The 12,232-nt window shown below is 46.5% G+C and overlaps 1 protein-coding gene across 7 annotated transcripts in view; it reads left to right on the top strand.

The window, feature by feature from the left end:
- The first annotated feature begins 180 nt into the window (after nt 1-180).
- The window catches only part of CREBBP (CREB binding protein), a 95,511-nt gene continuing 83,459 nt past the window's right edge, over nt 181-12,232 (top strand). For all 7 annotated transcript variants that reach the window (XM_027683940.1, XM_027683947.1, XM_027683941.1 and 4 more), the window contains exon 1: nt 181-612. In XM_027683940.1, the coding sequence (XP_027539741.1) occupies nt 528-612 (85 nt within the window). In that variant the 5' untranslated portion in view covers nt 181-527. The remainder of the gene's footprint in view (nt 613-12,232) is intronic.

The following is a 12,232-nucleotide window of genomic DNA, read 5'->3' on the forward strand; positions in this document are numbered from 1 at the left end:
TGGGGCGGTTTTTTTTGTGGGGGTGTCGGCGCGGTTTTTTCCGCTTTCTGACGATTTTTTCTCTTTTTTTTTTTTTTTTAATTTTTGCCCCCCCCCCCCCCTTCTCTTCTCGCCCCCCCCCTCCTCCCTCCTCCCTCCCCTACCTCGGCCGCGGGCGGGCGGCGGGCGGGGGCCGGGGCGAAGCCGCCGCCGCGGAGGGGAGGGGACGGGGCGAGGCGAGGGGAGCGTGTGGGGGGGCGGAATGCGCCCCGAGTGACGGCCTGAGCCGCCATCCGGGCACCGCGGCGGGGGGAGCGCCCGGGAGGAGCGCGGCCGGCAGGGAGGGGGCGCTGGGCCCTTCGCTCCCCGCCCCGAGCTCTCCTCCCTGCGGCCTGCGGCGGCCCGGCATGGGGGAGCGGGGGCGGCCGGCCGGGCACTGAGCGGCGCTGTTGGGTTCCCGAGCGGCGGAGGAGCGGGGACAGCGAGCTCGGCCCCCCCCCCCGGGGCACCCCCCGACAACGATCACCGGCTCCGCCGCCTCGGCCACCATGGCGGAGAACTTACTCGACGGGCCGCCCAACCCCAAGCGAGCCAAGCTCAACTCGCCGGGCTTCTCCGCCAGCGATAGCACAGGTAAGGCCGCGGGGGTGGCTCGGGCGGGGCTCCACGGCGGTTCCCCCCCACACACACACACCCGACCGCCCCGCCGGAGGGGGGGGCTGGGGGGACCGCCCGCCCTGCCGCGGTTCCCGGCGGGGGTGGGTTGGGCCTCCTGCAGTCGAAGTTACCGGGCGGGACCCGTACGCCAAGTACCGTCCCGGCTATAAATAGCGGTTGGAAAAGGCGTTTTTTTGAGTCGGGTTTCCCCTTCTTTTCCTCCTTCGTCCTCGTTTTTAGCTCCCTAGTTCGGATGATGGGGGTGCGCAGGTGAGTGGGGTGCGGGTAGGGAAGGAGAAGGGCTGACCATCCTGCTTATTGTAGAATCCTGGAATGGGGTTTGGGTTGGAAGGGACGTTAAAGCTCATCTCGTTCCAACCCCCTGTCATGGGTAGACACCTTCCATAGCCCAGATTGCTCCAAGCCTCGTCCAACCTGGTCTTGGACACTTCCAGGGATGGGGCAGCCACAGCTTCTCTGGGCAGCCTGTGCCAGGGCCTCCCCACCCTCACAGGGAAGAATTTCTTTCTAATATCTAATCTAAATCTAAGCTGAAGGTGGTTTCATGGAAAGGTGGTCAAGGTTTCTATGTACTCCTGAAAACCCACTTATTACCCACAGCTAACAGCCCTATACAGGCTCTTCCACTGTGCCTCTACGTGCAACACACTACGGAATAAAAACTCCCGAACAGCTTCTTAATCATGGAATGGTTTGGGTTGGAAAGGACCTTAAAGACCATCTAATTCCACACCCCAGTTAATACTTTGCTTTTTTTTTTCCTTGCCTCCTCACCTGTGACTCAGGTTTAAGGCGCTTGGCTCGAACAGTCCCGAGCGTTTTTCCTTTAAAACCCAAACGATTTGCAGATAATAATTGAAGTTGTGGGGTTGGTTGTGTGACGAAATGCCCGGCAGCCTGGCAGTCGGGCTGTGTGTAGTCTCTCTGGCGTGCCTTGTTCTTCAGTTGTGATGGGTTTGTAGATAATAAGGTGCATCAAAATGTTTCATTTCCAGCAAGCGCCTGCCTGTTGTAAATACACACGTGTGTGCACAAGAGCATGTGTGTGTGGACCGACATCTCCCGGTGTTCCCACTGTTTCAATCACTGAAACAGTGGTTTCTGAGGAACACGAAGTGTGTTGGACTTGCATTTCTGCTTTCAGAGATTAATGAATCTTGTGAAAGGGACAGTGATAAGTTAATCATGCTATGCCTGCTGTGTTTTCATAGACTGAAAAAAATTATTACTATAATTGAGCTGATAAATTCTGTGGTTTTTTTCGGCTTGCTCAATCTGCGTTTGGCAATAGTTTTTAAGTGTCCTTTAGGGTTTTTTATGGTATCCTTTCTTTTCAGCCTACAAATAAATGAAACAAGCGAGAAAGAAACAGTATCGAGAGTAAGACTTGTAAGGGAATATCTAGGTGAGGTCTTGTGATTGAACCATGTTAATCCCTTTCATGGAAGCAGTGGAATATACGGGAGGCTGATACACAAGTTGCTGTGAAACGCTACACAGTAACTCAGGTTAAGTACAGACATTTTAGGCTCTCCTGGTAGCCAGTGAAAGGTGTTTGAAGAGGTGTCTTGGATTTTTTTTTTCTTTCTTTTTTGAAGTTCACTTGGTCTGTTCTGGAATGCTTCAATTTTAATTACGTCCTGTTCAGCAAGTTCTCGTGCGTCTCGGTGAGCTCTGTGCAGTGCTGGATGTGTGAACTCCAGCATCTGCAGAAAGTTCTGCAGGGCTGAGGGGGCCTCTGGGCACTGGGACGGCAAACCCCAAGCTGTATTTTGGACAAGTGTGTCCATGGAGTTCTGTTGTCGCCCTCGTGTTCCACAGGCAAAAATCTCTCTCTGCCAACAGCGTGGGTCATGTTTGTTCACTTAGAGATTTTTTTTTTTCAGGAAAAGCACTTCTAGGTTTGTTGCCAGCACTTAGTGCTGCTTGTTGAAGCATCCCTGGTGGTTTCTGTGCGTTGTAGCAGGTGATACACAGAGTTTGAATAGTGATTGCTGTCAAAAACCTGCTCCTGGACCTAAACCAGGCTGCTCCCTGGTGCCGAGGCTTAAATGAAAAAGTTCTGCTGCAGCCTGGAAAGGGGCCTTTGTGACCGGAGGAGCCTGGGGAGGTGGGTTTGAGCCTCGTTGCCTGGATGAGCAGCGAGTTGTGTGTGGGTGAGCAGCACTGTAATTGCAGTGGTCACTCCGTGCCGTTGGGTGCTGCGGCTGCCGCGGCGGGGACGTGCTTTCACAGCCACCGCGTCGGGCCCGGCTGGGCCGTTCTGCTGCTGAGCAGTTCAGCTCCCAGCCTGCAGATGCCCGTACCCGAGGGTCTGATGGCAGCCCCGGAACGCTCGGCAGAAAGCAACTGCTCATCCTTGTTTATATTTCTCTCGATGCTTTGATGCGGTGATGTTAAGCAACTCTTTTTGTCGGGGTAAGTTTTAGCTGCCTTTAATCTTTCCGATAAAAATAGCTCCTCAGCTTACCAGGGCAAAGTTTGTACCGTTGAAATTGGTCTGCTTACACTCTGAAAATACAACCTTTCCTGTTAAACCCAAGCAGCTGAATCTAATGTCTGATCTGGGAGAAGGGAGCAGAGATGAAAGCGTAACAGAAATGGGTGCTGTGACCATCGTTAAATTTCACGATAGTTCCATTTTGCACTTGCCCTGCTGCTCTTTGTATGAATAAGAAAGGTTAAGACTGGTGGCTGTGCTGTATTGAACAAGCTGACTCCTGTGCTAAAATGTCCGTGGGAAAGATTTTTCCTTGTCTAGCCAAGTAGGAGTAGTGCTTTTGTCTAATTACTGCTTTATTAGATACACAGTCGTTTTCATACCTAAACATTTCTCTTCTTTGTGACTGTTGTGAGACATTCTCATCCAGTATGGGGCAGAATAAACAAGGGACTCCTCGAAAAAGTAGAAATACAGTAACTTTGCTTATGGCAGTGTGTTATTTTAACGTTGAGTGTCGTGATTATTTGGTACATTGCTGGCATTGGTCCTCCAGCAGAATATACAGAGAGCCCACGTTGTTCTTGAGCTGGTGTAGGGCTGAATGTTGCACACCACACGTTGGGAAAAATACGACTGTGTGGAGCAGCAGCAAAGCTGGAGGTGTTCAGTGCCCCTGGACCACGGTCCCTTCTACAAGTGGCTCGGTGGGGTCTGGGCTGCACTGAAGTCCTGCCTCTGTCTGCATTCGTTACGTTCCCTGCAGCTTGTGCTGCTGTGGAGCTGCGCCAGTTCCAGAAACGACACAGCATAATCTGGGCCAGGGCAGAGGGTGTCCCTGACGGCGTCAGGACTTAACCAATTCCTAAAGTAGGTGAAGCTGGGGAAGAAGGTGAGATGAGCGGCTTCAAAAACCCATTAGAGCTGGATTTTCACCTCATACTTGGGGGGGGGGGTTGATTTTTCTTACCCACTGAAGCAGCATAGCTGCGGCTGCAGAGCCCGCGGGCTGACACCCCCGGTAACTCCCGTTCTCCTCCCAGCCCTCGTGCTGGCATCCAGGACCCGGATTTTGTGCCGGGGAAGGCTGGCCCTGCCGCACGTGCCTTCCTACGTGCCGAGATAAGCAGATCTCTGGCTGACTCCCAGCCAGATACAGAACTTCGCAGAAGGGAGTTCGTGTCGATGCGCAGCCTGATTCGATCCTGCTCCCCTGCCAAAAACCAGAGAGGTGTGTTGCAGTCGATTTAGGTTTTAGTTTTAAAAGAGGTGGACAAAACCAAAGTAGCTTAAGGAGAGCCAGCAAGGTTTTCTAAGCTTGTGTTCGTGTTCTTAGCTGAGACTTCAGGTGGAGTGACGTCTCGGTGATCTAAAACCAGATTTTGTTTGGGCATGTGGAAGCATTAGTATGGATGTTTTAAAGGGTTTGTTCCTGCGTGGCTGCAAAGATCCACGGAAGCCTGTGTAATCGGCCTGCTCTTGTTCTGTAGGATATGTGCAAAACTTGAGTGTCATTTGTGTGCTGTGACAGTAAGAACCACAGTTACACACGTGCTTCCTCCACCTCTCCCTGGAACAAGGAAAAGGGTAATTCCATTAAATGACCAGACTTCATTTATAAGCAGACAAGCTGGGGAAGAAATGCATCTTCTGCAAAGCTGTAGGTGAAGGAGTGTGTGCAGTTGTAATTATTCCACCGGAAAGTCCTCTATTTTGTGGAACTTGCACCATAAGTATCTGGGGTGGGAGGTGGGATATTTCATGGCTATATTGTTTCTTTTGGGATATTTCATGGCTATTTGTTTCATAAGACCTAGTATTGAGGTGTAACAATGTGGGTGGTGGATGGGAAAGGAGGATGCCAAGCAAGAATGTTTACTTTGAGCTGTGAGTTTGATACAAGCTGATTGTTTTCTTTTCCACCCGAAGTGACTGACCCTCATAACTTGATGCCAGCAGTTGTGATCTGGAACAGATTTGTAAGATTAGAAATGGGCTCATTTAGAGAGTCTAGTGCAGCTAATTCTTACCAATTCCTAGAGCATTGCTGATAGCAGGATATTGTGTACTTTCTCAGTGTTTGGAGGCTTTTATAGATTTTTTTCCAAGGAGTTTGATACTCACATCTGTGTGTGTGGGATGAAAAGTTGAGCAGGTGATCTGCCACTCTGATCATGTGTGACAGTCCACAATCTTACCATTGTGCCCATGCTTTTTTTTTTTTTTAAGTCATATTTGGAGTGATAATTGCACATGTACTGGGGAGTTTATCAAACTGATTCCTTCCCTCTTAGGACTTAAGATTAACTCAGTAAATGCTGTCTTGTGCAGTGGTGTAGAGCTCCTGGAGAAGCCCTGCCAGCAGCAGGCAGGAATAGAGGCTGTGCTTGGGGGGTCAGTCTTTGCTGTACTCCAGAGATCTCTTGGTAGCTTGTGAATGATTCCCAGTTTTCTGCTGCAGATGATTCACTTTCTGTTCTGGCTGGACGTTCCTTGGCATCTTGATCCAGTGCCATTAATTATTTCTACAGTAACGTGCAGTGTTTTGTTATTATACCTGCAGCTTCATGTTAAAAAAAATCCCCATGTTCTTAGTGTTTATCTTTATTAGATATTTTACTCTCTGTTGTTACCTGCTAATAGAAAAGAACATGAACAAAACCCCTCACTCTATTAGCAAAACACTGCAAGTCAATGTGAAATCAGGGTGGAGGGGGTAGTTGAAAAACACAATTTGAAAAATTCTAGGGTTTGTTCGTATACAGTGGAAAAGCATGTGGGTTAGCTTAGAAATCTGACACTTCCACCCTAATTTGGTTTACACTTTAAAGAATTTTTGCTTTGTAAATCTTCCTTTTAACATATGTTACGTTTTCCATCTGTCTTCTCAGATGTCTGAGATACAGAGAGAACCTAAATCGTTTATTTAGGAACTCTTTTAATAGAGATGCCTCAAGAAATACTGTTAGGTATTGTGCACAATCAAAGTGTGAATGAAAAGAAAACTGAAACTTCTATTAGCACTGATAATTATAGCTCAGAATCTAAACCCCTTAACATATACTCTTCAAAATCTTCACTTCATTTTTCCTTTCCTCCTTTCTTATTCACCACCACTGAGAAATAAGGATCTTATTTGTGACACTGGATAAATACTGTATCCTTGGTTTGCAAAAACTTTGTTTATATATCTGTAGGTCTGTAAAATAATCTCCTTCCCTGCCGGTCACATTTAATGCTGCGGGAGCTGCCTCGGGAAGACAATGCTGTGCAGAGGAGTTGTTCTCCCTGGGTGAAACCCCTCCCAGTCTCACAGGTAGACATATCCCTGCTGCAGTTGGACGTGGCTGAGCCAGGCATTGGAGCTGGATCCTTTCTGTTGCAGAGTGAGAAGTAAAATGGAATATTAGATTCCAAGTCCTGTCCTTGTGTGTGTCACCCGAAGAGCTGCTCCTGCTCTGCCCGGCTTTGCCCCCACGGGTACTTTGGTGGCTGATTTAGTGGGTGTTGGTGATGACATCACTGCTGTGTAGTTTCATCTCACAGAGAAAAGAACTGGGGAAATTACCAAGAGGCTTGAATTCAGTAAGTGCTGAGTGTAACTCTGGTTTGGAGGAGCTGTGAAGTTTTTTTTCCTAAGGTTCATAAACTCCCCTAAGGAAAGTATTAATGAGAATGATTCAAAACAGCCTCATCTCACTGAAATCAGTGCTTTAAAGTAAAATAGATTTGCGAGGGAATTGGGGGTTTTTGGGTTGTCAGTTACGGTTGGAAGGTTTTTTAGACAGAAATATGCAAAAATCATTAGTTTTAAGCACACATCTGCTGTTGCTTCCTTATGTGTATTTGGTTTGTTTTGGTATGTATGTTCTTGCACAGCTGAATTTGAGTTGCCAAGCAAAAGACACTTCACTTAAGTTTGGTATCAGAAGTAGGGAGGAAAAAGTGGCATTAATAAGAAGGGAAACAGTTTTTGCAGCTATTGTACATCATAAAGGAGACCCCAAACTTGCCTGTTTCCTAGTAATCTTGCTTAGCCTTTTTGTTTGTTTGTTTTAATAATGTTACTTCAAGTGTATATTTATCTAGTTTAGTTTTCACAGAATAAGCCTGTTCTGTTGGAGAAGGTGCATTAAGGTGGGAACTTCAGGAGGAGGACTCCTGTAGCTGAAGGGAATATTGGGAGCTGCCTGAGCCAGAACTGAGCTTGAGTTCTCATCACTGTCAGTCATCGTGGGGAGGATGGGGAGTGAACACTTCGAAGTCTGAACCACCTTTGTTGACAATATATTTACTAAGAAGTCTGTGGCCAGGGAACCTCACAGTTAAAGTTTGTTTGTCAGGATAATTCATGTCCTTGCACGTTATCTGCTGATTCCTTTTCCAGCTGGGCAGGGAGGGTGGCACAGGAGGGGAGCAGTGGCTCTGTCAGCTCGAGGCATTTGTGTGCAGACACTGGTTTGGTGCAGACCCTGCATTTCCCGCTGCCTGAAGCAAGTGCCTGCTGTTAATTACCAGATTCTCAGATGATTCCTCTTTAAAGGGTCATCCCCAACTTAAAGGTTCTGTCAGCTATAAAATTAGGGCAACAGACAAGATGTGTGTGTTTGTGATAGGATGAGAAGGCAATCCCGCTGCTGTTAACGTGCTCCAAGAACCTTAAAATATTTACTCTTCTTCAGGATGATCTTGTGAATGGGAAGCTGATGTTCCCAGTGTGGTGTCTCCCAGTCCACAGGCAGATTGTTTGCTTCCTTTTCCTTCTGTCCAGGTTTCTCTTCCTATGGCACAGAAATGTCCTGGGGCGTTTTGGTCAGTGACTGTTCACCCCATTGCCACCTGCACTGTTACACTGTGTCTGTGCTGTGTTTGCTACTGGGTGGCATTTAAAGTTACAAGAGCAGACACAACAACAGTGTCAAAATAGTGAAGGCACCTCGGGAAGGGAGGAAGCAAGGTTTTGGAGAGGCTCTGTAGGACCAGAGAAGGGTAAAGTCAATCCACTATTTGCCATCCGATGATTTCAAGAACAGACGAGAGTGAATGCTCTTGAGCTGCTTCTGCTACATGTTTTGGGGGTTATTTTGGTTTTATCCCCCTCTGGTCTCGAGAGGGTGGCTTCTTATCTGAATATTTTTCCTATTTTTTTTCTTTATATAAACTTCAGTGCCAGGTGCATTTAATGTGCCCTTACATACTACTTTGTAATTGATAGGGAAACATTCGAGCAATCCAATTTTTATGGAAGGATAGATCTGAAAACAGAGATAATTCCTGAAAGAAGCCAGTATTTTAGGTTTTTCTAGACTTTTAACACAGAATGTATTTTCATTATGAGCACAGAAAAAGAGAGATGGTGGAGACAAGTTGGATGAGTACAGCAGAGGTTATGACATTGTGATACAAACATGCAAGTGAAAAGAGGCTGGGAACTAAACCTGGTGTAACCAAGGAAGGATCTCTGTTTATAACATTTTCGTGGAGGTGAGAAAGAAGCTGGGGACAGAACAGATGACCTTTCCCGTACCAGGTGATACTTGTAATCACACACATTAGTCGTGGTATAAAGGTTATAGATACCTGCATTTTCCCCATCCTGACTCATGTGTCTGGTGTTGGGGCTGGTGTCAGGACCATTTTTAAAATAAGTCAATCATAGTGGTAGTATTGCAGTAGAGATTAGAAGAGAAGGGATGCCTTTTCATTAGTTTTGAGATTTGTTTGCTCTGTCTAATGAGCTTTGCTTTTGAAAAGTCACTTAGTTACTGAAGTCTTCCAAAAATAAACTGGGGGAGATTTTAGAAGTGTGAAGCTACTTTAACTTCAGATTAACGAGATTCTAAGGTGATAGTGTCCCTTTGGCTTATTGGGATGCACAAAATGGGTCTATTTTAATTGATTTTAGGAACTTTGCTGCTTAGTTGCATGTCTGTACCCTGAATGGGATTCATCTTATGAAGGAGAGTTGCGCTTTGCCAGAAAACAAGTTGCAAAGGAAGCGTGGCTGAATGAATGCTTCCTTCACAATCCCCCCATCCCTAAAATCCCAGCCACAGGAAAGCAGAAGAAGGCACATGTTACACCAATTTTCAAGAAGAGCTAGAAGGACAATACAGGCAACTGCAGACTGGTCAGCTCCTTCCATCGCTGGGAAGGTCATGAAGGAGCTGGAGTGAGTTTAGTGAAGGACTAACAAGGAGTTTGGAGGCTGGAGCAAGTGCCTTCTGACAGGAGCCTGAGGGTCTGGGCTGCAGTCAGACCTCCTGACAACCTTACCAACCCCAGTGACTGTGGGTCTGTGAGTGAGAGAGTGCCGTGATAATGATTCCAATGAGTTTCCTAGAGGCAAGTACCAAGAATTCCAAAAGGTCAGGCTCATTTCCACGTATTGACATATTTGAATTTTGACCAGTGCACTGACTTAGGAATGAGCAAACCAGACCATATTCCTTTCTCATCCCAAATGCAAGTAGTTCAATCAATCAGGCAGGAAGAAATTAGGAAGTTAAATATTCAGATCTCTTTATTATGCAAGCCATCAGTTGTTGGGACTCACCCAGCTCCCTGCTGCTGGATCTCTCATTCCCCCTTACCACCCTCCACCCAGCTGGGTGTCCTTGACCCAGCCAGGTCCCTCATCACCATCATTTTCAACCAGGTTGTTAAACATCGTGTTCTGAAGAAGTGTTGCTGCTCTGCTGACAGTCAAGGTCAGATGCATCATGATCTTTCTGTGTCTTGTTAGGTAGAGACACTAATGTAAAGTTTCCTTACTGGAAATTTTGTATTTTCCATGAACTCGTTGTTTAATTGCTCTAAAACATTAAATGCTGTAATTTTCTTTTATGAAACAATAAATTACAGAATCCTCAAACCTCGAAAGGAGGTTGGAATGGAGGTGGTAATTGCTGACTGCACCAAACAGTGTGGCTATTGAGGGGAGCTACCTGACAGCGAATTTTAGGGAATGGCTGGAGCTCTGAACTGTTGAGGCTTTGTCTGCTGGGGTCTGGCGTGATTGAAAGAGGCCTTACAAAACAAAATTGGGCTCACTGAAATGTAACAGCTATGTTGGCATGAAAGAAAGGCACGGTGAAAATACTGCCTGTGTGCTGGACTGCAGGGTGACTCCAGTGCCTGCTCCGTGCATGGGCAGCCAGGTTGTGACAGGAGAACTCCCAGTCACATTTCAAGCAGAGATTGTGCAGTAAAAAATGAAACTGAATTTGGTAGTTCTCCTCCTGCTTGCTGTGTGAGATAACAAGTCATGTAACGAAACACCTTAGAATGTTTGTCACCTCTCCAGGATCAGCTAAAGGGGAAAAAATGGTGACATTGAAACAATTTAATTGATTGAATATGTATATTAAGAAAGTCTCCCGATAACAGTCGCAAGCAGTCGTACAGATGAGAATGTTCTGCCTTGAGGATGCCACACAGTTTGGGCTTTTTTTCTTCTCAAAAGACTTAGAAGGAAACAGAACATCTTTTTTTATTCTGATTTCTGAAAGTGTTGTCCAGGAAGGCAGAAAACTGTGACATTTAAGCTCATAAAACTGAAATTAGGAGAGAAAGTGTCTCAAGTGTGGTTATCTTCCATGTGTGAAAATAGCTGCTCAAGGAATGCAGGATGCTCAAATTGGAGAAGGAGCCTTTCGGAAAGAGTGGGGGGGTGGTAGTTGCCTAGTGCTTTTCCATGCCTTCCAAAAAACATGTCATCTCTGTTTTTTGGTGAGGATGCTTGGTTTTATGTAACAGAGGTAATGAAAGGCGCGAGGTTTAGGATCAGAAGTGCCGTGTTAAGAGACAAGACGCTGTGAGGTGATTCTGCACAGTCTTAGTCAGCTCTGCTGCTTCCTGAGCGCTGAATTAGAGGTATGTGCCTTATGAGTTCAGGGAATCTGTTCTCCTTTAAAATCCAGATCACTTTTCCCACTCTGATGTGTGCTCGGAGAGCAGCAGTTTGGAGGGATGGAGCAGCTCCAGAGCTGGGTGGTTGCAGTGGGGCTCCTCAGCAGAGGAGTTTCCTGGGCATTGCTTCAGGTAACTGGATGGAAGGCAAAGGCATCCCTCAATTTTTGGGCTCTTGGTAACTGCCTTTGACTTTGAGAAATAGTTGAAGCATTGAGAATGGGATCAATTATGTTCTTCTTGTGAGGATGGAGGGACTGCAGTTGCTTTAGGTTTTTCTGTCAGTAGAAATAGGCCGTGTTCTTATTATGGCAGATTTTTATATGCGTGTAAATATATTTATTCTTTTTATAACTGCCTAGACAATCTCTTATCTTTATGGATTTGTTGCAGACATGCTCAAGCAGATTTTTTGTTTTCTGTTGTATTTTATAACTGTTGTAAAATGTGCCTTGTGTTGGTGTTTTTAATGTACATGACTGATTAAATATAAAAGACGATGATTAATCATTGTGTGAACATTTGAATTCTCGGTGAATTTTTACACAACCACTGTGCTAAGTTGTTTACCTGCATTTTATTTTCCTGCTGGCAGAGCTGTATGTTTTCCATGCCTAACCTTAATGTACAGCCTTCTTACAGGAGCTTAGGAGCGGTGGGTTATTTCAGGTTTTAAGAGGCTGTATTCCCAAATGCTTTCTTCACTCTTTTTGTAAACTGCAAAAACATTTCCAGTCCTTGGCTCTGGCAAGACTGAGTCCAGCCAGCCAAGCAAAAAAAAAAAAAAAAAAAAATTGAGCATTTATACTCCAGCATCCCATTTGGAAATACAGCTGGAAAATACTACCCTGTAAGCAACAGCAGCATCTTCCCCCTCCACATTTTGTCACCCCTCTGCCCCTGTCCCGGCATGCACACGCATCTCTTGTTGATGAAATACTAACAATTTTGGTGCAGAAGCTTGGAAAAACACCTTTTTGTGGGATTTAGGGAAGTTGTCTGAAGGAGTGCTGTAACACCTGAACTTAGAGCAGGGCGGGATGAGGAGAGAGGTTTAACAAAGGCAGAGCCTCAGCCGTGGCCCCGTGTCCCACCCTCGGTGACACACGGGCAGATGGCTTTGGTGGAGCTCCAGCTGCAGCTGCAGTGGCAGAGCCTCCCGGCATTCCAGGGTGGCAGAGCCTCCCGGCATTCCAGGGTGGCAGAGCCTCCCGGCATTCCAGG

The sequence above is a fragment of the Neopelma chrysocephalum genome, unplaced genomic scaffold (genome assembly GCF_003984885.1).
Source record: "Neopelma chrysocephalum unplaced genomic scaffold, ASM398488v2 Primary Assembly neopelma1_65, whole genome shotgun sequence".
Classification (NCBI taxonomy): Eukaryota; Metazoa; Chordata; class Aves; order Passeriformes; family Pipridae; genus Neopelma; species Neopelma chrysocephalum.